Here is a 23,836-nt window from a genome sequence, read left to right as displayed (position 1 = left end):
CTCTGTAACCCCAAGAGGACAGTGTGAAAATGGAGAGAAACATGAGATGAGGTGAAATGGTACAAACTCAAATACACAACATGGAGTGGGGTGAGGAGGGAGGGGCTCCTGACCCCTAGCCCTGGGGGTGGCCACCTGCTCTAGTGCAGCCTTGTCGTGGTGGGAGCAGGGCTGCTGAGAAGGGAAGTGCCCAAGGTCTACCGGGGAAGAGCCCCTGCTGGGCGGGGTGGGGTGGGGTGGGGAGGGGACATACTGCAGCTCTCCTCGTCTGAGTTGTCCCCACAGTCGTTGTCATAGTCACACTGCCAGCGGCCGGGCACGCAGCGGTTGTTCTTGCAGCGGAACTGGTAGGGCTCACAGGTGCGCTCGTCTAGGGGAGGCAAGGTGGGAGGGCAGTCAGGGACCGAGTGAGGGGCAGACCTCAGGGTCTCACAGCGGCATGGCCAGCATGGCCAGGAAAGGTTAGGGCCAGGAGGGGGAGAGTGGGCATTCCAGCCGGAGAAGGTCAGCATTAGGAGGCCACATTCTGAGACGCAGGATTTACAAGGAGGTTCTGGGGTAGGGGAAGCTGCTTTGGGAGGGGATGAACAGATCTAAGAGATTCTGCACAGGTATGTGCTGAAGAGGCGCTGGTGGGCACAGGGACAGGAGAATTAGGAAGCGGTGGCAGGAAGCCGGGTGCCAGGCGATGCGGACACACAGCTCTGCCCCCATGAGTGGACATCAACCTGCCTCCCCAGGCAGGAGGCCTTGTCCTGGGAGTCAGGGCTCGGCAGACTCACCGCACTCTTCCTTGGGCTCGTCAGAACCGTCCCCACAGTCGTCCTCCCCATCACACTTCCAGCGGGCCGGGATGCAGCGGCCTGAGTCCTTGCAGCGGAACTCATCCACTCCGCAGGTCATCTGGGCTGTGAGGGGGGGGCTCCTTTCAGGAATGTGCTGTGAGGGTGGGGAGGGGGTCCCATGTGGGGGTGGTGGGAGCAGAGACACCATGGAGAAAGGGTGGGCTCCAGAGGCGGGGGGGGGGGGGGGGGGGAGCCAGGGGGCGGGGCTCCTGGGGAGAGGCAGGCTCTAGGCTCCGGGGTGCTGGGCAACTCACTGCAGTTGGCGGGCTCGTCACTGCCATCCACACAGTCATTGTCGCGGTCACACACCCAGACTCGTGGGATGCAGCGCTTGGTGATGGAGCACTGGAACTGGTTGGGGGCACAGGTCACCTCGGCTGCGGGGTAGGGGAGAAAATGAGGACCCGCATGTTCTGCCTCCCACCACATTTTAAGAACACCATCTTCTCCCTCTTCCAAGCCCTGGCCCCTACTCCCCCAGGCACTGCCAGCAATTTCTTGGGAGGAAGGTACAGTTTATTTCCAATTTTAGTGCTTTTTATTTTCTGGATCTGCACATCTCTCTACCGAGCACGATGATTTTATGAGCAACCAAGTCACACTCCATATAATATATGTTGCCCTCTAATAACATTACTTGCGAGCAACACAGCCCCTGGAAAACAGTGGTGGGAAGAAGCCAACATGCCCTGTGTGTGGTGCTGTTTGCCCACCACCCTGTGCCCTGCCCGCAGCGTGCTGCACTCACGGCAGTCCTTCTCATCTTCCCCGTCTCCACAGTTGTCCTGCCCATTGCAGCGGAAGATGCCAGGAATACAGCGGTTGGTGTTGGTGCACTTGAACTGACTAGGCAAGCAGACGTGGATGTCTGTGTGGGGGGAGGAGAGCAGGGTAACTCATGGTGGATGGAGGACTCGGGCAGGGCGCTGGTGCCCCACTCCCTCAGCGGGAGAGGCAGGCTCAGGGCCTGGGGAGCAGGACGCCAGCCTGGAGAAGAGGCTGCTGGGGGCTGAGCTTCCTCGCCCTTGGAGCACAGTGTGAAACCCCCAAATCCCAAGGAAAGACAAGGAGGGGAAGGAGGGCAACCAGTGGCTGGACAGCCCTTTACCGCAGTTGGCCTCGTCACTGTTATCCTGGCAGTCATTGTCCCCATCGCAGATGAAGGCAGGGTTCGTGCAGATGCCTGTAGAGCACTGGAACTGTCCTGGGCGGCACTTGAATTCGGCTGCCAGAGGGGAGGCTTAGCATCAGAAGAGCTGGGGGTGGGCGGGCCACACAGGGCCCTGGAGTCAGGCCGCCCCTACACGTGACCCTCTCTCCACCCCTGCTCTGGGCACTCACGACAGTCCGGGGGCTCGTCTGAGTGGTCCCCACAATCGTCCTCTGTGTCACACTTCCACCAGAAGGGGATGCACTTGTCGTTCTTGCACACAAACTGGAGGGCAGGTGGGGGCAAGAGGGGTTGGTGGGGGTCTGGGGAACTCAGAAGGTTTTCTTTTGAGGGGCTGGGATGTTTCAAGGAGCAGCAGGGTCAGGGTACTTTGGGAAAAGGTTGAGCAGGATGGAAGGCTGGGATATGATGAGTGCAGGAGGGCCAGGCAGGGGAGTATCTGTGTGGGGGTGAGGTTGGGGGATTGGTGAGGGAGGTCAGGGTTAGGGTGTAGGGGTGTTTGTGTGAGGTGACGGGTGTAAAAGTATTGCTGTGGGAGACAAGAGGTAGGCAAGAAATGTAGGGGTGTTAGCGTGGGAAAACCAGATGCATGAGGACATTAGAAAGGGTGTTGGGGTCCAAGGAGGAGTGGGACGACTGGTGTGGGGGGATCAGGGGAATGAGGCAATGACGAATGAGGGCCCAGGGGAAGAGCCTCACCTGGCTTGCCGTGCAGTTGGACACACAGGTGCGTCCGTCGCCGCCCAGGTAGAAATTGGTGGGACAGGCACATTTGTGGCCGCCCCCAGGGGACAGTAGGCACAAGTTGCTGCAGCCACCATTGTTGACTTTGCAGGGGTGATTGGGCACTGCCAGAGAAAAAGCGGTTCAAGGGCGGCCGACTGTGCCAGTTTATGGACCACTGCTCCCTGAGCCACTTGGCCTCTGGCAGAGTGAGGGCAGCACTAGCTGCTAACACATTTTCTGGTCTTTCCAAGGCTGCCCAGCCCCCTCTATCCTGGGCAGACGTGGGATGGGTCCAAATCCTGCTCTTTTAGGAGAGAGCTGAAGCCAAAGACAGGAGAGGACTCTCTTGAGGTCCCAGGATCAGAACAGTCCTGAAGCCCACACACGGCCTCACCTGCGCCGGCCCTCAGCTATGGCCTGCCTGCCTTCAGGGTCCCACCTCACTGGTCTGCACCCAGACCCACCCGACTTGACCGGCCTCAAGGCCTGGCTGCTACAAGACTCCAGGGCTGGCCTCAGGCTGGAATGAGCTCCCAAGAGCCAGCCCAGAGCCTGTCTACAGCCTCCTGCATCTCCCAGCATCTGGCAGGAAGCCCTGGTCGCTTACCATCTGGCTGGCGCAGGGCGTGGAAGACATGCAGGTCCATGGGCCGGTGCAGTGTGCTGATGAGGAGCGTCTTGTTGGTGCCCGTGGTCTTATGAGCTCGGTTTATGGACTTGGTCTCCCAGTCAGTCCAGTAGACGTAGTCCTCAAACAGGGTCAGTGCAAAGATGTGCGGGATGTCCTGGTTCAGCACTGCAGAGGGTGGAGAGGACAGGCCCGGGGGCAGGCAGCGCTGAGTATGCGCTGGGCGCCTTCCCTGCTGTACCCTCTGATCCCCAGAACAATCCTGTAAGGCAGGCGTTAGCCTCAGTTCCAGATGGGTAAGTGGATTCCGAAGGTCGCACAGCTAATAAGTGGCAGAGCTGGAACTCAAATCCAGGTCTGTCTGACAGCAGGCTTCTGCGTCACAGTATTATATGGTTTCTTGTCAGGAAGTGGGGAGTACTGAAGTACCCCAACCCCAGGCCTCCCACTCCCATCTGCCTTGGGGTCGCATCATCTGGGACTGTACATGGGGAGGGTCCTCACGCCTGGGCCAATCCCAGTAGTGCACCCTTCAATGCTCTGAACCCACGCACCGCTGGCGGGTGGTGTCCTGGGACCATGCCCTCTGGCTTTTATGCTCTTGCCCTGAAGGCCTGATCCCCTGCAGCGTCACTCTCCATCCCCATCAGGTGTGCTGTGCCCAGGCAGCCTCCCTGGCATACTGACCAACGTGACGATTGGAGCCATCTAAGCTGGCAAACTCAATGTAGTCTTCCCGGGCATCGGCCCAGTAGATGCGCTCGGTGACATAGTCCAGGGTCAGGCCATTGGGCCACGTGATCTTGGTGTCCACGATGACGCTGCGTCCAGACCCATCCATGCCAATCCGGCCAATAAGTGAGTGGTCACCCCAGTCTGTCCAGTACAGGTACCTGGCAGGTGGGTGGGCAGTGAGCTCCAAGAAATCAAGTGACTGGTCCCTCCAGCTCCCACCTGCATGTGGGGAGGCTGGGCCTGGCTGCCTGAGTGTGCCATGTCAACTGCTTTCAGAGGCTCCCTCAACCCTCCTTGCCCACTTACCCATTCTGCACGTCCACCACCAGAGCCCTGGGCTCACGGAGGCCAGAGCTGACTAGCACCGTCCGATAGGCACCGTTGAGCTTGGACACTTCAATGGTGTCCCGGCCTTTGTCACACCAGTACAGGTTGCCGCCCACCCAGTCCACAGCCAGCCCGTCGGGGTTGCTGAGGCCAGTCCGGTGCAGCACCTGCAGGCAGGGAAGGAAGAGCCTGGGTGCCCTGTGGTAGGACTCTCAGCCTCTCTGGGGCTCAGCTTCCCCATGTGTAAAGCAGGGAGGACAATGGAGAGAAAAGGCACAGCTTTGGGCCTGATGTCAGTTGAGGGTCTAGGAAAGGGGTCTATAGATGAGCGAGACCACCACAGCGCCTGGGAGCACAGGTTTGAGGGAGGTCAGACATCAGGGGGAACCTATGGGTAATTAGGGATAGAACAAGAGGAAATCTCCTAGGTCTTCCTCTAGGCTTAGAGAGGAAAAGGCGAGGACAAGCAGTCATGTAGATTCAGTAGGGAAGGGGGTGAAGAAAATAATTGTGGGAGGTGGGTGGGGAGAAGGGGAGATGGCCTTGAAACAGTGCCCTGTGGGGAGGGGCAATGAGGCTGGATCTCTGCACCCCCACAGCTGTCAGCTGGGGAGTGGCTGCCCCGGGCTTACCTGCACGTTGCTCCCATTAAGGTGCATCCTTCGGATCATGCTGCCCTGGGTTGTCACGTCCGTCCAGTAAATCATCTGCTCTCGGTAGTCAAAGTCCAAGGCGACGGCGTTGTTGAGGCCCTGGATTAGGGGGTGGAGAGGGATGACGGCAGAAGACAGGAGGGGTGGCTGGATAGGTCAGGAAGGGGTGATGGCCATGGGCCAGTGGGGAGGACGTGGGCCTGTACTGGGTGAGGACAGTAGCTCTGGGCCTGGGACACGGTAGGGGGAGGAGGTCTGGTACCTGCTTAAGCAGGGTGTAGTTGGAGCCGTCCAGGTTGAGCTTGCGCAGGTAGTACCGGTTGGCGAAGATCAGAAATGGCTCCTCATCTGGAGACAGGATTCTGGCTCAGCCGCTCGCTGGGGCATATTCTGGGCACCCCTGGTCCCCAGCCTGTCGTGAGCTCTGCTTCCCCAGCCCTCCCACAACAGCCCTCAACTGGCTGGGCCATCTCACCAGTCACAGCCTTGCAGCTGTGGGGGTCACCGCCGCGGGGGGCATAGCCCTCCACACACAGACACTTGTAGCTGCCGTGGGTGTTGATGCAGCGCTGGCTGCAGGGGAAGGTGGTACTGCACTCGTCCACATCAGCACAAGTGCGGCCGTCATCCTTCGGCCGGAAGCCGGGTCGGCAGCGGCACTGCAGGCACAGGGAGCTTTGGCTGGGGATGGGGCAGGGGTCTGGGCCTCCCCGTGAGCTGACAGCCTCCCACCCTAGAGACCCTGGGTCAGAAGCCTTCATGGGGCTCCAGTTCCCTTCACCCTGTGTAGCTGGCTCTGCTGGGGAAGCCTAGCCTTGCTGGGGGAGGCAGGCAGCACACAGATACTGCGCCAACCACGCTAGTTATCTGGCTCTCACCCCACCCAAACCACTACATTGAATCCCCAACCACCATGTTTCCACGTCCATAGGGCGGTGCTCAGGCCTTACCTGGGCCCGTGGGCACCATTTGACAGAGCTGAACGTGCTCCTCTCCAATGGTTTCTTCAACTTGCTCTTCTTTAGCCCTAGCATCTGCCCATTTTCAGGGGCCTCCGCTGCTTTCCCTCACCTCCCAGCCCTCGGGGTGGCCGAGCACAGGGCTCAGGCTTCGGACCTCCCCTCTTTTCTATCTATGCTCACTCCCTTGGGAATCTGATCCAGACTCATGGACTTAAATGTCGTCTCTATGGTGATAACTCCCAGATTTCACTCTCCTGTCTGGCCTCCTCCGTGAACCACAGACCTGTGCAGCGCCTACTTGACATCTGCACAGGCTTTTCTCTCACAGTCCTTCTCTCATCTTCCAGCAAAGCTGCTGGTTCTACCTTCCAAATAGATGCAGAACCCAACCAAGCAGAGTTCCGTTTTGTTCACTGCTGGGTCCCCACTGCCTAGAATGCTGCCTGACAGAGCAGGTGCTGTGTAAGCCTTTGTAGAATGAATGAATGAATGAATGAATGAATGGTAGAAAAAGAAGTTCCCAACCAGGCTTGGGGGTGTGGAAGCTCCCACCCTGGGGCGGGGCACACCTTGAAGCCAATCTTGAGGTCCTCGCAGTCCTGGCTGCAGCCACTGAGCTTGCGGTTGAGACACTCATTGACATGGCAGCCACGCTCGTCTGAGCCGTCGCCACAGTCGTCCTGGCCGTTGCAAAGCAGCGCCTCGGCCACGCAGCGCCCGTTGCTGCACAGGAACTGCGAGGAGGTGTAGCACTTGTGCTCTAGGGAGGGGTGGAGGTGGCAGGTCAGCAGGGTCTCCAGCCGTCTGGGGAACAGGTGTAGAGGGGCAAGGCGAGAGCGGGGAGTCAGGCATCGGGCCCACCTGGGCTGGTGCAGTGTGGGTTCATGGGGGCCTCATCGCTCTGGTCGTGGCAGTCATTTTCACCATCGCACTCCCACTGGCGAGAACTCAGACAGCGCCCGTTGGCACAGCGGAACTCATTGGGGCCACAGGTCGGGTACTCTGGCGGAAGAGGGGACGGGTGAGGCTGGTGGCCTGGGCAAAGCCCATCACCATGAGGGCAGGGCCTGTCTTCCCCCATGGCCCCAGGGCTCACCACACTCGGGGGACTCATCGGAGCCGTCGGCGCAGTCACGGTCATGGTCACACACAAAGTGCTTGGGGATGCACTGGCGGTTCTGGCACATGAACTCGCGGTCGTCGCAGGTGCTGTTGTATACTGTGGACAGAGGAGGACGTGGCCCCTCTGCTCCTGCCTGACCAGCTGTTGACTGTCACCCCCTGACCTTCCTGTGGTCCACGTGGTAGAACGGGCAGAGCAGTGGATAGGGGGCCAGACACCTGGGTTGTAGCTGGGGCTCTGCCACTAACGGCCTGAGTGACCCCTGCTGAAGCACTTCCCTTCCCGGACCTCAGTGCCCCTTGTGTAAAAGCAAGCCTGTGGCAGTCGTTGCCCACCCCCCTCCGCACGGCCCGTCACTCACAGCAGCCAGCTGTGACGCTCTCATCAGCACCGTCAGCACAATCCTTGTCACCGTCACACAGCCAGCGCTCGGGGACGCACACGTGGGTGCCGGGGCAGGAGAAGGAGTTGGGGCCACACGTCTTGCCTTCTGTGGAGGGAACAGAGAGAGGCTGAGAGAGCAGGAGCAGGCAGAGGAGAGTTGGGCAGCGGGGTGCCATCCCCTGTGCTGCGCGGTCCTTCCTGGGGCGCCTCCCCGACCTGGCCCCGGCCGCCCCTCACCACAGTGCGCCGCCTCGTCCGAGCCGTCACCGCAGTCGTCACTGCCGTCACACAGCCACTGCTTGGAGATGCAGCGATGGTTCTGGCACTCGAACTGGGCCTCTGAGCAGAACTTGTCTGGGGCAGTCAAAAGCCACAGTTAGATGGGGGAGGGGCTAGTGGGTCACTCAGGTGCCACAGGACGAATGGGAGAGAGACCCCTGGTGCCCCTCTGTGGAGGGCTCAGCATGAGCTGGAGAGATGACACCCCTCTGCTTAGGGTCTGGGTGGGGGGCCTGGGGTGAAGGCCCTGGGTACCCTTCTCCCAGGAGGACATTTCCTGGGAGGGAGCTAAGAGGTGGGGCCTGGACTGGGTCTTAGTGGCTACGGGGAAGCCCGGCCCCCTGCAGGTGCTCTGGGCCCCCAGCTCAGGAGATGGGGTGCTGTGGTCACTCACTGCAGTGGGTCTCATCCTCGCCGTGTTCACAGTCGTCCTCCTTGTCACATGTCCAGCTCATGGGGATGCAGCGTCCACTGGGACAAGCGAAGTAATTCAGGGGGCATCTGGGGCGCTTCACACCTGGGGGTGAGGAAGGCATGAGGGCCCTGCTCCCCTCGGGGGCCCATGGCTCCCCACACCCCCGACTACTGGCCAGACCTGGGCAGTCGCGCTCGTCGCTGTAATCCCCGCAGTCGTTCGCGCCGTCACACACCCAGCTGGGCGCGTAGCAGAGGGAGGTCTTCTCACAGGGCTGGAACTGCACGCCTTTCACCCCCAGGCGGAAGTAGCTGCTGCAGTTGGTAGCACCTGGTGGGGGTGGGGGTGAGGAGTGACATCAGGTTCCTTCCAATCACCCTCCCAGACAACTACTGGCCCACTGGGGCCTTCGTGTGTTTTGGAAAATTGAACAGTGTCCTTCAGGTGGGGCGCTGCCCACACCTTCTACTCACTGCCCTCTCCCTGAATCCCCGGGGAGCCCAGGCCTGGAGGCAGGGAGCAGGAGTGAGACAGGCAGGCTGTGAGTGAGGGGACGGTGGCAGCCCTGTGCGCTCAGAGGGAAGGTAGAGAGGAAGACTGGGCAGGAGAGGGGGAGCAGCACAGCAGGAGACAAGGAGGGCTCAGGAAGAGGGTACCACTCACTGCAGTTCATCTCGTCTGAGGCGTCCTCACAGTCCACAAACTGGTTGCAGCGGCTGGAGTTCCCGATGCAGGTGCCGTCCCGGCAACGGAACTCGCCCACACCACAGGCCGTTTCTAGAACAGCGCCCACCCGGTATCATCAGGCCAAGTCCTCCCTGTGGGGCCCAGGAGGGCACAGGCCAGATCTCCTGGCCCAAAGCCTGTCATAGAGTACCCTGAACCAGACCCCTTGGGGCCCAAAGCTCGTTAAGGTGGGGATGGTGCAGAGTTTGGGGGGTGCAAGGCCCGGGCACAGTGTCCCACTCACTGTTGCAGAGAATCTCGTCAGAGCCGTCCCCACAGTCATCTGCCCCGTTGCACCACAGCATGTTGGACACACAGCGCCCGTTGTTGCACTGGCGGAAGGTCTTCTTGCAGCGGCGTGTGTCTGCAGGTGGGGAAGCAGGCCTTGAGTCAGCAGCAACTACAGCAAAGGGGCTGCCTCTTATGAGACGTTATGCATTTGTTCCCTTGACAAACTGTGCAGACCCGGCTATGGGCCTGGCACAGGGCTCACGGTGGTTCTGCCCTCCATGAGCTCCCAAAATTCCTTCTCGGGCCATGGAGCTCGGTCATGGAGCTTTTGCTCCTCTCACTCCCATGCCCCACCCTGCTGGGGGCTGAGGCTGGTCGCTGGAGGCCAGGGGTCTGGGGGAGGCAGCTCCTTACTGCAGTAGGATGGCTTCTCGTCAGACTTGTCCTTGCAGTGGGAGACGCCGTCACACGTCAGGCTGAAGTTGATGCACTCACCATTGGCACACTCGAACTCATCTTGTGCTCGGCAAGAGGAATTCACCGCTGTGGGGGAGGGCAGGAGCGTCATGATCCAGGGCCCTGGGGCCCTCTGTGCCCATGCCCCTCTCCCCCAGGAACTGAGGTCATCCTCAGTTTCTCCTTAGTGAAAGGATCAAGTTGCTGGGCTGTTGGAGAGTCTGGGAGGAGCTGGTCCCCAGTGAGAGCCCAGGGTTCCCCACCAGTGCCTTCTTCCCTCTCTCCCTGTCTCACCCCGGCAGGTGAGGTCCTCCTGGAGGATGCGGCCCCCTCGGCAGGAGCAGTTCACATGGCCTTGGTGGGTGAGCAGACACAGTTCCTGGCAGCCCCCAGTGTTGATGCGGCAAGGGGAGAGTTCGCCTGAGCAGGGAAGGAGGATAAAGAGGTAAGAATGTTCTCTGCTGTGCACCCACACCCACTCCTACAGCTTCACTGAGCTCCTGGGCACTGGCTGTGGCACAGTGATGGAGGGCCAGGTGTTTGGGGTGGGGTGGGGGGGGCTGAGGTGGAAGACGTGTGTCCCCTTAGGTGGGGTGCTATGGAATTCAAGGCATGCTTTGGGGAGATTCAAGTCTAAGAAGCCTTGAGACTATGTGTGTAGTGGTGGGGCCCCCAGGGCCTGTGTGAGTGGCCCAGGAAAGCTTCAGGTTTGTGTGGGGGACACTCGGTCAGCTAGGCCCAGTGTGGGAGTGTGTCTGTGCACGTGCACAGAGGGTGGTGCCGGCAGAGCCGGGGCTGTGTGTGTGTGATCAGGTTCCAGGGGGACGTGTGGCTCTGGGTGGGAGGAATGGTGAGAACATGCACTGGGGTGTCCGAGGATGTGGATGAGACCAGAGTGGGTGAGGTGTGCGTGCATGTGTGCGTGCATGCGTGCTGGCATGGTGGGCAGGACAGCGAGGCTGGTGGCAGCGGCCCCACTCACAGCTGTTGGTGTCATTGGCCACAGCGATGATGCCCATGGGCTGCTGGGGGATGTCCACGCGCAGTAGCTTCATGTCACTGCCCACATACTTGTTGGCCCGTTGCACAGCCCGCCGCACCCAGTCGGTCCAGAAGATGTGCTCCCCGTACACAGCCAACCCGAAGGGGTGGACTGGCTCCGACTTCAGGATCACCTGTGGACAAGCACCTTGGCCGTCACGGGTATCGCTCAGGCCTCTTGCCCGGACTCCACACCCCTGCAGCTGGCTCCAGGGACGAGGGGGCCTGGCCCTGCCCTAGGTCCCCTAGACACAATCACAGAATGGGTAGGACCCACAGATTCATCTTGCCACCTCGCTCATTTAATTGATAAGGGAAAACAAGCCTGGAAGGTGAGGATTGCACAAGGCCACACAGCTAAGTGGCAATGTCAGGGCCTGGATTGGACTCCTCATGGTCCGCGTGGCTGTTGCCAGCGTGTGGCTTCCCTTTCTGCTGCTCTGTGCCTGGGTGGTCTCCTTCTTGGCTGACAGGCCATTCCCTGACCCCAGCCCCCTTGTTCCACGCGTCCTGCCTGCCCTGGAAACTCACATAACGGTGGGAGCCGTCATACTCGCACCGCTCGATCTTGTCCAGGGTGGCATCAGAAAAGTAGAGCTTCTCAGCACGGTGGTCAATAGCTAGGCCATTGGGCGTACGGATGTCCTTCTCGATGAGAGTCAGGGCATTGGCTCCTGACAGGGCTGCTCGCATGATGCTGGGGTGCTGCTCGTTCCAGTTGGTCCAGAACATCAAGCTGGGGGACGACAGAGTCATAGGGAGGAGTCAAAGTCAAGGGGTCTGCCATGGAGGGCCCAGGCCAGCGCGTGCAGATGAGCAGAATCCAGGGGTCAGCCAGGGTGTGACCCAGACCCCAGTACCACAGGGAACCTCCAAGCCGCCAAGGCCAACACAATCCTAGTGTCCAGGAAGGGCCTGGCTACTGCAGTCTGTGAGAGCAAATGTTCCTCAGTGTCTGTGTAATGACCATCTGCATTTACTGAGAGAGAGTGTAGCCAAGTGAGTCAGGCTCTGGGGTTCTAGTTGTGGCTCCACCACTTTGCAGCTAGGGATCCTAGCAAGTTACTTAACCTCTCTGTGCCTCAGTTTCCTCCTCTATGAAATGGGGATAATACTACTACCTCTCCTATAGGGTGGCCTGAGGATTAAATGAGTTAATATTCATCTTGATGACAGCCAGTAAATGCTCTGTGAGTATTTTCTATTATTTTATTAACTGCTCTCTTCTCTCCGTATCCAGGAGACCCTTGTTCAGTGTCTACTGTGTCCTAGGTCCTGGGGATGCATGGATCCTACCCTTAAGAAGCTCTTGAGAATCTCCTTCTCCATAATTTAAGGCCTTTGCACATCTGGGTCTGAGCCCCAGCTCTGCCCTTGAATGAGCCTCGACCTCCTCTCGGTAAAGGAGGTGGGAGAGCAGGCTGGCCATGCCGTGCTCCTCCCCGGGTGGTATGGCCCCAGAGATGGATGTGGCGGACCTCAGCGCTGGTCAAGCACCACACTGGCTGTGACAGTGTGGTCCTTACACTATCGGCATTGGATCGTGATTCCTGGGTCCTCGGTCCCAGAGATTCACTGGGTTAGGCCTGGAGTGGGGTCGGGGAACCAGCGCTCCCCGGGCCACCCTCATGCATCCTGGAGTTTGAGAACCACTGAGCTGCACAGAAGCCAGTTCTGTTCTCCAGTTTTATCAGAGGAGCTGCCCTGCCTGCCCTCAGCTCCTCACCAAGTACCTCTGTGCCTGTCTTCCTTCCACCCCTCTGAAGTTCTGGCCCCAGAGCTGTTCTCCGGCCAGTGGACTTACCTGGCTTGTGTTCTGGACTCCTTTGCAACCTGAGCCCAGCCTCCTGAGCCATCCTCAGCCTCCCACCATGGGAGCCCTTTGAATGGGCGTGGGAGGTTCCTTGCAGCCCCTCCCTGCCTAGAGCTCTCCCTCCTCCGGCTCCTGCTGAAAGCACTCCCCTGTCTGCTCTGCCTTTCCCTGGTCTCTCCACTTCCAGGCGCTGTGCCAACCTGCCGCCTCCGTGATACCTCTCAATCATCACGTACAGCCCTGTGCTGGTCATCAGTACTTCCCACCAATATGATCTCTCTCCCCAGCTAGGTGGCTTGAACAGGCCCAGCTCAAGGTGTCCACATAGCAGGTGTTTAGTGAGTAATCTTTGCCTTAAGCTTGGAGTCCCAGAAATACAGAGGACCTACTATGTGCCTTGAACATGGCCTTCTAATGAAGGAATCAATTAATCACAACTCAGAAGGTCCTCCACAGCCCCCAGATCTTCCCCTAGGTTCAGGTACCGTGTTTCCTTGAAAATAAGACCTAGCCAGCCCATTAGCTCTAATATGTCTTTTGACGAAAAAATTAATATAAGACCCGGTGTTATATTATATTATGTTATATTATATTATACCCAGTTTTACATTATATTAAAATAAGACTGGATCTTATATTAATTTGTGCTCCAAAAGACGCATTAGAGCTGATGGTCCGGCTAGGTCTTATTTTTGGGGAAACATGGTCCCTGAAATATTATAATCCGCATATTACAGATGAGGAAACTGAAGTTCAGAGAGGTCACACAGCTGGTCTAAGGTCAAACAACAAGGAAGTGGTTGATCTCAGGTTAGAGCCAACCTCTCCTGCTCCTGCACCGCCCTCCCAGGTCTGCCTGGGGCAGTTTCTGCTGCCCTGGGGCCCACCCTTCCCCATGCCCTGGGCTTGGCAGCTCACTTCTGGCATTCGTCCAGCACAAAGGCCCGAGGGTGGTCGTCTCCAGACATGGTGATGACTGTCTCACGCTCGAAAGCCCCTGGGCGGGTCTGGTCTACCGTGTGGCGGGTGATAGTGGATGTCGTGTAGCTTGTCCAGTAGAGAGTGTCCCAGCCACGGTGATAGGCCAGGCCTTCTACGGAGCCCACATCTATGAGGAGAGAGGAGCAGCCATGGGTTAGGACAGGACCAGAGAATAGAGCTGAGGGGACAGCCTGGGCAGGAGCTAAGGGGGATAGCCTGTAGTACCTACTTCCCTGGCATATGTGGGGTTGGAAGAGAACTGTGGGGGCTGGGGACCATGTGGGAGCACAGCCCTTGATGCCTCCAATGCCTCCTGTATCACCCTATTTCCAAATGGCCCGTGGCCCATCTCCTTGACCCTTTTCCTCCGTCTTCCCACCACTGGGTAGATTTGACTTCCCTTGAGCTATAGTTCTGCCATGTTGAGTGCGAACTGGATTTCAGTAAATCAAACCCTACTTGGGCTGTACTGGGAAGATTCCTACTTAAAAAGACCCTGAACTGGATTGTTTTGTAGACATCTTAAACTCAGGTTAAAGAAGTAAGTACACAATGAGGGAGATCCAGGGGAGCAGTCACTTCAGAGAAAAAAGACTCAGGGGTTTAGTGGCTTCAAGCTGTATGACGAAGTGGTTGTCAGAAGGCTGCCTTAATAGACGTATTGTAGCCTGAACAATAGCCTGACGGGAGAGGACTGTTCTGCCAGTCTCTGCTGATCAAGCCAAGATTGCAGCGTATCAAGTTTAGCATAGGACACTACATTTTTAGACAGACATGTGGACTGGACTATGTGAAGCAGAAAATGTCCAGAGGAGGCTGAAAGGACAGGTCTGTTCTCATCACCACTGTATTCCTGGCACCCAGTTCACTGTTTGGCAGGTCTTTCTGAATGGGATGAATGAATACATGAACACATGAATGAGACAAAGGACCTGGGGGGTATCCAGCCTGGAGAAGAGAAGACTGTTGTGGAACAAAATTGCAGTTTTCAAAGACCTGAAAGGCTGTCTTAGGATGACAGCTGTAGCACCCACTACCCTTCATGGAGCTCCACCACATGTCCTGTGCTGATCTAAGCTTTTACATGTGCTGCCTTGGGTGCTCCTGTCTCTTTACATAGACAAGAAATCTGAGGCTTGGGGAGTGTAGGAAATTTGCCCAAGTGACTGAAATCCTGTGTCGGGGCCTGAACCCAGCCTGTCTCTGCAGCCTGTGCTGTGAGACTGGCCACGCAGAGTAGAGCTGGGGCTTATTCTGTACAGCCTGGTGTTAACCAGGACCAGAGGGGGAAGGAAGAGGGGGCCAACTCTGCCTCCAAAGGGGGAGAAATATCCAAGTAACTACAGTGGGCACGGTGTGACCCGCTGGCCATCTGTTGGGGATGCAGAGGTGGGATTCAGACAGGGCAGGGGTGGGCTGGCTGAGATTTGCCAGCCCTTCTACCCTGAGTCTCTGCTGACCCTCTCCCTTCCCCCCACTCCCATTCTGGGAAGACTTGGAATCTGGGCTCACTTTCCACAATGGTGGTCCTCCCCGAGCCATCGTCATTGATCTGCTGGATGTTCCCAAAGTGGATGTCGCTGAAGAAGATGCGATTGGGGGTGCCTGGGGAGGTGCCGGCTCGGTAGTCGAAGGCCAGAGCAATGACGTTCTTCATGTGCTCAGGGTCCTCGAAGGGCTGCACAGGAGCGTTGAGGTTGCGCTCGTCCGACAGGTGGATGCTCTTAAGGATGGTACGCTCTGAGTAGAGCAGGTAGCCAGCGTACTCACGGCATGACGCCCCGTCTTCGGCCAGCATCCCATGGGCACAGGCACAGGCCCGCTGCCCACCGCCCCGGTACAGGCACAGCTGCTGGCACCCACCGTTGGCCACTGCACACACGTTGGTGCCTGGGGGGAGGGCATAGGGGAAGGAGGAGGTTACAGAGGGCAGGGCCCACCTTTGGGAAGGACTCATTGGTGCCTCTGTCATCTCAGCTGAGGTGGAAATTCTGGGTGGCACCCTGCTCTGCCTCAGTTTCTCCAATTCAGACAACCCTCCAGACCCCTGTGCCCAACACCAGATGGGTTCTGGAGCTCCTCGGCATCTCCTCACCACCCTTGGGTGTCTGGGGCCACTGGAAAGTGCCCCTTTGGGTCTTCTCTCCCAGCCCCCTTCACTCTGGGTTATCTGGGGTCCCCAGCCCAAGGCCCTTCTGGCCTCTCCCGCGCAGCCCAGAGCCTGGCCTCACCTTTCTGCCGGTCCCGGTTGAAGACCTTAATGTCTTTGAGCTGGACACCGATGCCCGTTCTCAGGGGCACAGAGTCTGTGGCATTGTCTTTGCTCCCACGCTTGATGGAGCCGTTGGCATGAGTCCTAAGGGAAGGGAAGAGCCATGAGCAAGATGTCAACTAGGGTAAGGAGGGAGGGAACAGACGGCCGAGGAGAAGGCCACGACAGAAGCCCTCACCTGTCACTCCAGTAGATGAAATCCTCAAACACAGACACCGAGAACATGTCCATGTTGTTGTTGGACAGAACCACCTCGCGGTTCTCACCTGTCTCCAGGTCGATCCGCTCGATCTTGTCTGTCCGGGCATCGCACCAGTACAGCTTCCCATCCTACATGCCAAGGCACCCACCTCATCTCCAGGGCACCAGGCTCCTGGCAGCCCCCACGTCCCAGGCAGCAGGGAGTGTCCCACTCACTCCTGACTCATGCCTTTCTCCTCCTTCCTCCACTTCCTCCTGCCCTCTGACCTGCTGACCTCTAGGCTTCTCTCTAGTCCCCACTGCTGAATGACCTCCCACCCACCATCTCTGGGATGGCATAAGTCGTACTCTGGGTGGGGGCCAGAAGACCCCATGACTCGCTGGGTCCATATCTTCCTACCAAATGGGGGGTCATTACAAGGAGTAGGGCAGAGTATAAGGGGAGTTTCCCTCCAGAGCATGGGGTACACCCCTCAGGGCCATCCTGCATCCAAACCTGATAGTCCACCGAGATGCCGTTGGGCCAGCTGATGCTGACATTAACCAGCACCACTCGCTCAGTGCCATCCAACCGAGACCGCTCAATACGAGGATACTGGCCCCACTCAGTCCAGAACAAGTACCTGTGGGATGGAGGTAGAAGTAGAGTGTCAGTGTCCAGAACATGGAGAAGAGGCCTCGTTAGTGTGGGCTGTGGCCTGGGTGACTGGGCCAGACCAGAGGCAGGAATGGGGATTGGCTAGCCTGTCCAGCTCCTTACCCCTTCTCCGGGTGGACAGTGATGGCCCGGGGCTTGTCCAGGCCCTGGGAGATGACCACATAGCGAAAAGAGCCATTGAGCCGGGCCACCTCGATGACGTCAAAGCCCTGGTCCGTCCAGTAAATGTTGCCTGAGGAGGGAGTAGGTGGTGCTCAGGGGTGTGGGGTTGGAACGCATGTACCTGGTCCCCTCCCAGCTCCCAGATACTCCTGCTGCTCCCCTATACGTTCTTGGCCACCCCTCCTTCTTAGATACCACTTTCCCCCATCCTCTTGAGCTCCACATCCTCACCTGCGATCCAGTCCACTGCAATGCCCTCGACGCGGCCAATGCCATTGGTCACTACATCCTCGCGCCATGTCTGGTCTCGCTTAGCACGGCTGATGGTGCTTAGGCCCATGTCCACCCAGTAAATAGTGTCATTTTCTAGAGGTGGAGGAGCCAACATGGGGAAGCCCAATAAGGCAGGGGTGAAGCGAGGGGTCAAAATCATACGGTGTCAGGATAGAGATGAATGAGTGCTAGGGGGCCGGGGAGCTTGGACGGGGAGATGGAGGGGCAGGGGGCAGAGGCGGCTGTGGTACACACCTCCCCCTCACGCTGTGATCAGGTAGCTTCACACTGGACCCCGGCCCCCGCAGAGCACACCACCCCCAAAGGTCATGCCCCACTCCCTCCTGCCATCAAATGGCTCACCAGCATGGAAGTCGATGCCAACAGCCAGGGAGGTCCCTGACACTGGGACCAGGGCATCTGACTTGTCATTGGGATCCAGGGGGATTCCCCGGATTCCCTCATGAACAGAGTACAGGAGGAAGGAGCCCACACCTGAAACACAAGGACACTTTAGGCATGGGCCTCCCTGATACTGCTTTATACTTGGCTTCTGTCACCCTCAAATCCGTTCTTCTCTGCTTCCCTTTTGATATTTCCCCCCAGCTATCACACTCCCCTCTTCCCCAACATACATACATATATGTCTCCTAGTCTGAAGCCTGGAGCCTGGGCAGGGAGGTCACCTGCAAGACCTCTAGCTGCCCACTAGAGGGCAGCAGAAGCCCGGCTGTCTCTTCCTGCGCTATGCCCTCCCGTATGGTTTCCCTCAAATACAGCCCTGCACCCCCAAAGGCTGTGAGGGAGAATCTGGGGAGTTCAGACAACACAATCACACTGGATGACTCCCAACTCTAGATTTCCATCTTAGTTATCTCTTTGTCCTCTCCTCACTCCAACACCTGAAACTCAACATTCCCAACACCTCGCCCCTGAGCATCTCCTTCCGTTTCCCCACGCCCTATAATGAGGTGTCATATCTACACATCCCAGAATCCTCCCTTGCCGTTATCCTTTGATAGTGTCCCCAAATGAATCCCCAAATGGATTCTGGTTGCTCGGGTTCCATGAAAAAAAGGATTCATTGAGCGAGTTTGGGAAATTCCAAACACTAGTCTTCTCTTGAAAAATAGTGCCAATGAGCCTATTTAATGCTCTGAGAATTTCTGCAGCACAAAAAATAAAGAAAAAGAAAAAGAAACCACTAAAACTTTGTTCAACCCAATATTTCTGTAACATCTACCCACATCAAAGAGGGAGGTGTCCAGGAGTGCACTTTGGAAAATCCTGTCCCAGGGCAAGCTCGTAAATCAGTCAGCAGATTCTTGAAAAACGTCTCTGAGAAATGTCTTCAGCCCCAGCTTAGGCCCCATCTCCTAATACTGGGATTACTCTAACAGCCTAACTGGTCTAACTGCCTCGGTTTCTCTTCCCCCACTCTGCTGGCTCCCTGCCGCCAGGGTAATTGGCCCCAAACACCACTTTCTGGGCACTCCTGGCTGAGAACCCACGGCCCTGCCCTACCTCACAGCCTATCACCATGACGCCCCCACACCCTGCCCACCACTCCTGCTTGGCACCTTAGCACCCATTCACATACCCTTCTATAGTTCTGGACCCCTTGCCTTGCATATTGTCCCTTCTTTGAGCCATGCACTTAAATCCTAGTTGTCCTATAAACCAGCTCACAGCACACCTCTTCCATGACGCTGGCCCTGGTATTACCTTCTGATGCCTATTTCTCCAGTTTCCTACTGAAGGCAGAGCCACTTCATGGTCCAGTTTCCCCTACATATTGGCCCCCGCTTCTGGCTGTAGCTGCAGAGCACAGGGTCAGCGACTTCTCTCCCCGGGCTTCCCCCCTCGTACCCAGTACAGGGTGGCTTACTAAGCATCTAACCCTGAATATTACATGGCGAATACAGTCTTGTTGCCAAGGTGAGGAGAGGACGGTAGGGCTGTAGGATAGGACGGGTCAAGGTTGGGGACTTGGGCCAAGAGATACTGACCCTCACAAGCCTGCTGGCCACTCCGGAGGCTGTAGCCAGCTGTGCACATGCAGGAACGGGTCAATTCTGATGTGGGCAGGCAGAGCTGGGAGCAATCCCCATTGTTGACACTGCAGGGGTTGGTGCCCTCATGCTCTGGGGGAGGAGGTGGGAGGCAAAAAAAACACGTTAGTGGCTCTTTAGGACCTCTGTGCAGGCTCATGCTGCCCAGGGACAGGATGGTCACCACCTTTACCCTGGACCTAGTAGGGATCACCACCCAAACCAGCTCTCAGGTCGTCTGTCCTCCTGGCGCCTGGCCCTGTGACCAGGGGGGCTGTGAGCCTATAAGCTGTCCCAGTGAGAATTACAAAGGGGAGCCCCTTTGGGTGGTGAGCAGAGCCCAACCCATTTTCATTCCCATTCACTCCCTTGCCCGGGGCCCCTGGCCACAGCCCTGACCGCTCTGACCCCCACCCTGTAGCCCCTGTCCCTTGCCCCCTGCCTCACCCAGCTGGATGCTCTCGTCATAGACCTTCATGTGCATCACGAGAGTCGTGCTATTCCGTAGGACCACAGACCCTGAGCCATCAGCCTTGTTGCATGTGCCCATCTTCTCCGACACTTGATCTGCCCACCACAGCTTGTCCCCTGGGATGGAAGGAAGGGATGAGACCCTTGGGAAGGCCCTCCCCACCAGCTCTCCTGAAGGGCCTGCCGTACCAGGGCAGGCAGGCTGCCCCCCAGGCCAGCCCCCATCTCCCCAGCAAGTCCAGCCTGGCCTGCTCTGCTCCCACCCAGTAGCACTCACCCATGATGGCCAGGGCAGTGGCTTTGCCCAGCTGATTCCGCATGGAGTCAATGATCTCGAGCTCGCTCCCATCCAGGTTGCAGCGGTTGATGGTGTGGTTTCCAGAGCTGATCCAGTAGAGTTTGCTTTCAGGGAAGTCAATAGCCAAGCCTGGAAGAGGGGGGTGTCACTGCTGGAGGGTCTGGCACCAGAGCTGGGGTCCCAGAGCCTGACCCCACTGGGCTGCTCACCTCCAGGGTTGGACACATTGTATGTGTGAGGGGTGCGTGGTTTTCAGGGGAGAGTGGCGAGGACAAACACTAAGCTGGGAGTTGGAGAGACAGGGGGGCAACTAGGGGACCCTGAGAGCATGTCCTGGTTGAGAAATTAGGGAAGAGCTGCAGGGTAGGCAGGGCAAGCTCGTACCCACAGGGCCCTTCTGGCCACTGAAGAGCAGGGTGCGGTTGCTGCCATCCATGTTGGCCATGCTGATGTTGTCCCCATCGGTCCAGTAGAGCTTCCTGGGGGGAGGGGTGCAGGGAGAGGAGACTCAGAGTCCTGTTCTTCCTCTACCCCCCGCCCCCACACGCCCTAACCCTGGGCCCTGGACTGACCCACGCAGGGGGTGCACAACCAGGCCGTGGGGCTGCTCCAGACCCTGTACCACAGCATTCTTGAAGGAGCCGTCCAGCCGGGCCACGTTGATCTGCTTCTTGTTGGTGTCATAGCTTGTCCAGAACAGGTTCCGGGACACCCAGTCCACAGCCAGCCCATGGGCATTTGGCAAGTCTGGGGGCACATTGGGGAGGTGGTGGTTGGGGGTTTGTAGGGCAGAGGCTGGGAGGTGGAGGAGGCAGCCTGGTTTCTGTGGGAATAGGGATCAGGAAACCAGGTTGGAGTACTTTGAGGGACCCAGAGGGACAGGAAGTGGGTGCTGGGGGCCGGGGGGCGGGGCGCCTGTGTTCACAGGGACAGGCAGGGCCTAGACAGAACCTGCAGAGACGACGGTCTCCACGCCTGTGCCGTTGATGAAGGCACGCTTGATGGCCTGCGTCCGCACGTCAGACCAGTAAACACGTTGCTCTCGGGCGTCATAGTCCAGCACTGTGACATTGTCGATGTCGGGCACAGTGAAGGAGATGATGTAGTTGTAGTAGGGGGCATCCAGGTCCACCCCCCGGATCTCCATCTGACGTGCGTACAGCAGGAACTTCTTAAACTCTGTGGGGCACAGGGCAGGTCAATAAGGGCATAAGGGCGTCCCCCCACGTCTGTGCCTCCCCCCCACCCACCCAGATTAGGGTCCCTCCTTCTCGTTACTTTTGTTTGCTACTGACACTTGGCTATCAGAAGTGCCTTCCTGGGGTGTAACCTCTTCTTACAGAGGCTGTCCCTGGAGCCTCCCCCACTGGGTCCCTCCCAACCTTCAATTACAATGGGCAGCCTGGGCGCTGACACCTTCCCCTGCAGCCTCAGCTTACCACTGGCTCTGGAGGGAGGGGCCTCCTACCATAGCAGGTGGTGTTGTCCTTGTGGAGCTTCATGAGGTGGGGACAGGCGCAGGAGACTGTCCTGTTGTAGTTGATAAGACACAGGTGGGAGCAGGGGCCCCGGCCCCCGTTGGCCTCACAGGGGTTGGGAGCTGGGGGAGGGAGAGGAGAACATCCTGTGACTTGCTGGCCCCTCCCTGGCTTTTCTCACTTGAATCACCCCTCTTCAGCCCTTCTCATCCTCCCTGTTCCAGCATTGCCTGCTGCCAGCCCTTTTCTGTCAGCCTGTTGCCCCACCCCCACCATTCCAGCACAGACACCTTCCTGGTCTCATCTTCACCTCCTCTCTTTAGGGCTCCTAGTGAGGCTGCTGGCTCCTTCTGGCCTTACCCATGGGCTGCCGAGAGGGGTGGTACACTTGCAGGTCGAAGGGCTGGGTATTGGTCCTCTGCACCACGGTGACATTGTGGCCGGTCCACTTGTTGGCCTTGGCCAGCGTGTTTGTTCGCCAGTCTGTCCAGTATACCTCTCCGCCATACAGCGTTACTGCAAATGGGTGTGACAGGAACTCGTGGCCCCGAAGCACCTCCATATGGCCGGAGCCGTCGTAACGGGCTGAGTAGATGGCATCTGACCTGAGAACATGGTCGGGGCAGAGTGAGGATGCCAGTTGGGGCTGCAGCCTCAGGGCACCCTGCCTGGGGGTGCCCCTCCCAGGCCTGGGCCCACTGCCCCCCACTTCAGCACACTGGAGCATTCCTCCTTCCAATCCTGCTGGCCAGGGAAGGCAGACCAACCGACTGAGCAGTGGGGACCACCTGGTGCCATGTCTCAGATCCCCAACTTCTGTACCCCCCACTCACCGTCACTTCTCCCCAGGGCAGCCAATAGCACCCAGAGCTTTGGAGAAGATTAGAAAAAGGCCTCCTCTCTCTGGGGAGACTAATTAGAGACAGTTTCCCCTTCCCCTGGGCAGACTGAAATCCCATCACACACTTTGCCAGTAGAGTGTACAGATCTGTGAGAGCAGGAGGCTGTATTTCAGCCCTCGGCCAGGCAGTCTGAGCAGGGTGACAGCTGGCCTCCACCCTCTTCTATCCATAACTCTCCCCGAGCCCAGTCTCTCCCCTCACTGCAGTCCTGCTGTGTCTACATCAAGCCCTTGGCCACCCTTGTTCTGGATCTAACTCCCCCAGACTTTCTTACAACCCTTCTCATTGCCAGGTCCTGGGATCCTGGCCCACCCTGGCCCTGGAGGGGAGGGAAAGACAAAGGCCTCCTGGGGATGGTGGAGGGCACTGACCTGGCATCGATCCAAAGGATGCGCTTCTCCAGGTAGTCCACAGTGAGCCCATTGGGCCAGCCACCCGAGCCTGTTTCCCGGTGGATGGTGCGGCGCCCAGCCCCACTCATGGAGGCTGCCTCGATTCGGGGCAGGCTGGCATCCCAGTCTGTCCAAAACAGGATCCTGGGGAATGGGAAGGAAGTCAGGAGGGGCAAGATTGGGGGCCTGGGGGAGAGGATGTAGTAGAATCCTAGGTAAAGGGTAGAGGGGGGCGAGTGGCAACAAGGAGACAGGTGACCCTGTCTAGGATGAATGAGGCTTCTGGGGGACCACGGGGCCAGAATAGGGCTAGGCAGGGTCCTCACCCATCTCGAGGATCCAGTGCGATTGCCCTTGGGTGCTCAATGTCACCAGCTAGCAGGGTGGTCCGAAGGGTCCCATCCAGCTTGGCCACCTCAATTTGGTCCAGGTTACTCTCTACCCAGTAAATGTTGCCTGCAATCCAGTCTACAGCCAGGCCCTCAGGGGTGGCCAGGCCGTACTGAATCACCACCTCGAAACTGGTCAGGGCTAGAGAGAAGAGGGTCATGGGAAGTTAAGAGTTCCATGGGGTGGGCTGGACTGAGCTCGAGGCATCCCAGGAACCCTCTATGACCCACCCTCAATCCTGACGCCTCTGCCAATACCTCTGATGGACCCTGGATTCAACTGTGGTACCCAGGCCCCCCCAACTCTTTTCAGTCAGGTCTCCCACCCGACCAGGAGGTTAAATGGGAGAGAAGCCTGGCTTCCAGAACCCTGGAGAAGGGGAAGTGACTACCATCTTCTGCCTACAGCTCTCTGGAAGGCTAGCTAACACATGGGAGGAGGTCAGAGCAGAGGGTGGAGGATTTATATACCTAGACCCAATATGAAGAGAACAGAACTTTCTAGAAGTTACTCTGCAGACTGTCTTGGAGATTTTCTCATGGAAATATATGCACATGGACCTCATTACTTTAGAAACTCTTGCATAGTGTGAACATGATCACAGTCTACTTAGCCAGTCCCTGGATGATAGACATTTGTCTTTTGAGGTGGTTCCAAGTTTTCTCTACTACAAATGATACAAACTCCTCTAGTAAAATGTGCTTCTTTCAAGTCTTTGCTCAGATGTCACCTTCTCAGGAGGCCTTCTTTGACCATCCAATTTAAAATGTCAATCCCCATTCTCCCTACCCC

General features: G+C 57.9%; 1 protein-coding gene across 3 annotated transcripts in view; it reads right to left on the bottom strand.

Moving 5' to 3' along the window:
• Window positions 1–23,836, bottom strand: part of LRP1 (LDL receptor related protein 1) — an 85,068-nt gene that overhangs the window by 9,974 nt on the left and 51,258 nt on the right. For all 3 annotated transcript variants that reach the window (XM_033117435.1, XM_033117434.1, XM_033117436.1), the window contains 44 exons: window positions 22,981–23,185; window positions 22,634–22,798; window positions 21,721–21,965; window positions 21,351–21,482; window positions 20,834–21,061; window positions 20,455–20,629; window positions 20,267–20,361; window positions 19,862–20,011; window positions 19,561–19,701; window positions 19,072–19,206; window positions 17,426–17,557; window positions 17,021–17,155; window positions 16,730–16,859; window positions 16,466–16,592; window positions 15,947–16,098; window positions 15,728–15,852; window positions 15,009–15,386; window positions 13,434–13,623; window positions 11,234–11,438; window positions 10,644–10,836; window positions 9,956–10,081; window positions 9,620–9,748; window positions 9,219–9,338; window positions 8,912–9,025; window positions 8,429–8,578; window positions 8,228–8,350; window positions 7,792–7,908; window positions 7,532–7,660; window positions 7,144–7,266; window positions 6,909–7,049; window positions 6,617–6,807; window positions 5,561–5,744; window positions 5,348–5,433; window positions 5,065–5,184; window positions 4,412–4,599; window positions 4,058–4,263; window positions 3,350–3,538; window positions 2,716–2,864; window positions 2,187–2,280; window positions 1,954–2,070; window positions 1,594–1,713; window positions 1,100–1,222; window positions 783–908; window positions 254–370 (listed from right to left, as the gene is read on the bottom strand). In XM_033117435.1, coding sequence (XP_032973326.1) covers window positions 254–370; window positions 783–908; window positions 1,100–1,222; window positions 1,594–1,713; window positions 1,954–2,070; window positions 2,187–2,280; window positions 2,716–2,864; window positions 3,350–3,538; window positions 4,058–4,263; window positions 4,412–4,599; window positions 5,065–5,184; window positions 5,348–5,433; window positions 5,561–5,744; window positions 6,617–6,807; window positions 6,909–7,049; window positions 7,144–7,266; window positions 7,532–7,660; window positions 7,792–7,908; window positions 8,228–8,350; window positions 8,429–8,578; window positions 8,912–9,025; window positions 9,219–9,338; window positions 9,620–9,748; window positions 9,956–10,081; window positions 10,644–10,836; window positions 11,234–11,438; window positions 13,434–13,623; window positions 15,009–15,386; window positions 15,728–15,852; window positions 15,947–16,098; window positions 16,466–16,592; window positions 16,730–16,859; window positions 17,021–17,155; window positions 17,426–17,557; window positions 19,072–19,206; window positions 19,561–19,701; window positions 19,862–20,011; window positions 20,267–20,361; window positions 20,455–20,629; window positions 20,834–21,061; window positions 21,351–21,482; window positions 21,721–21,965; window positions 22,634–22,798; window positions 22,981–23,185 — 6,720 coding nt within the window. The remainder of the gene's footprint in view (window positions 1–253; window positions 371–782; window positions 909–1,099; window positions 1,223–1,593; window positions 1,714–1,953; window positions 2,071–2,186; window positions 2,281–2,715; window positions 2,865–3,349; window positions 3,539–4,057; window positions 4,264–4,411; window positions 4,600–5,064; window positions 5,185–5,347; window positions 5,434–5,560; window positions 5,745–6,616; window positions 6,808–6,908; window positions 7,050–7,143; window positions 7,267–7,531; window positions 7,661–7,791; window positions 7,909–8,227; window positions 8,351–8,428; window positions 8,579–8,911; window positions 9,026–9,218; window positions 9,339–9,619; window positions 9,749–9,955; window positions 10,082–10,643; window positions 10,837–11,233; window positions 11,439–13,433; window positions 13,624–15,008; window positions 15,387–15,727; window positions 15,853–15,946; window positions 16,099–16,465; window positions 16,593–16,729; window positions 16,860–17,020; window positions 17,156–17,425; window positions 17,558–19,071; window positions 19,207–19,560; window positions 19,702–19,861; window positions 20,012–20,266; window positions 20,362–20,454; window positions 20,630–20,833; window positions 21,062–21,350; window positions 21,483–21,720; window positions 21,966–22,633; window positions 22,799–22,980; window positions 23,186–23,836) is intronic.

This window comes from Rhinolophus ferrumequinum, chromosome 10 (genome assembly GCF_004115265.2).
Source record: "Rhinolophus ferrumequinum isolate MPI-CBG mRhiFer1 chromosome 10, mRhiFer1_v1.p, whole genome shotgun sequence".
Classification (NCBI taxonomy): Eukaryota; Metazoa; Chordata; class Mammalia; order Chiroptera; family Rhinolophidae; genus Rhinolophus; species Rhinolophus ferrumequinum.
This window is presented reverse-complemented; position numbering and strand designations above follow the sequence as displayed.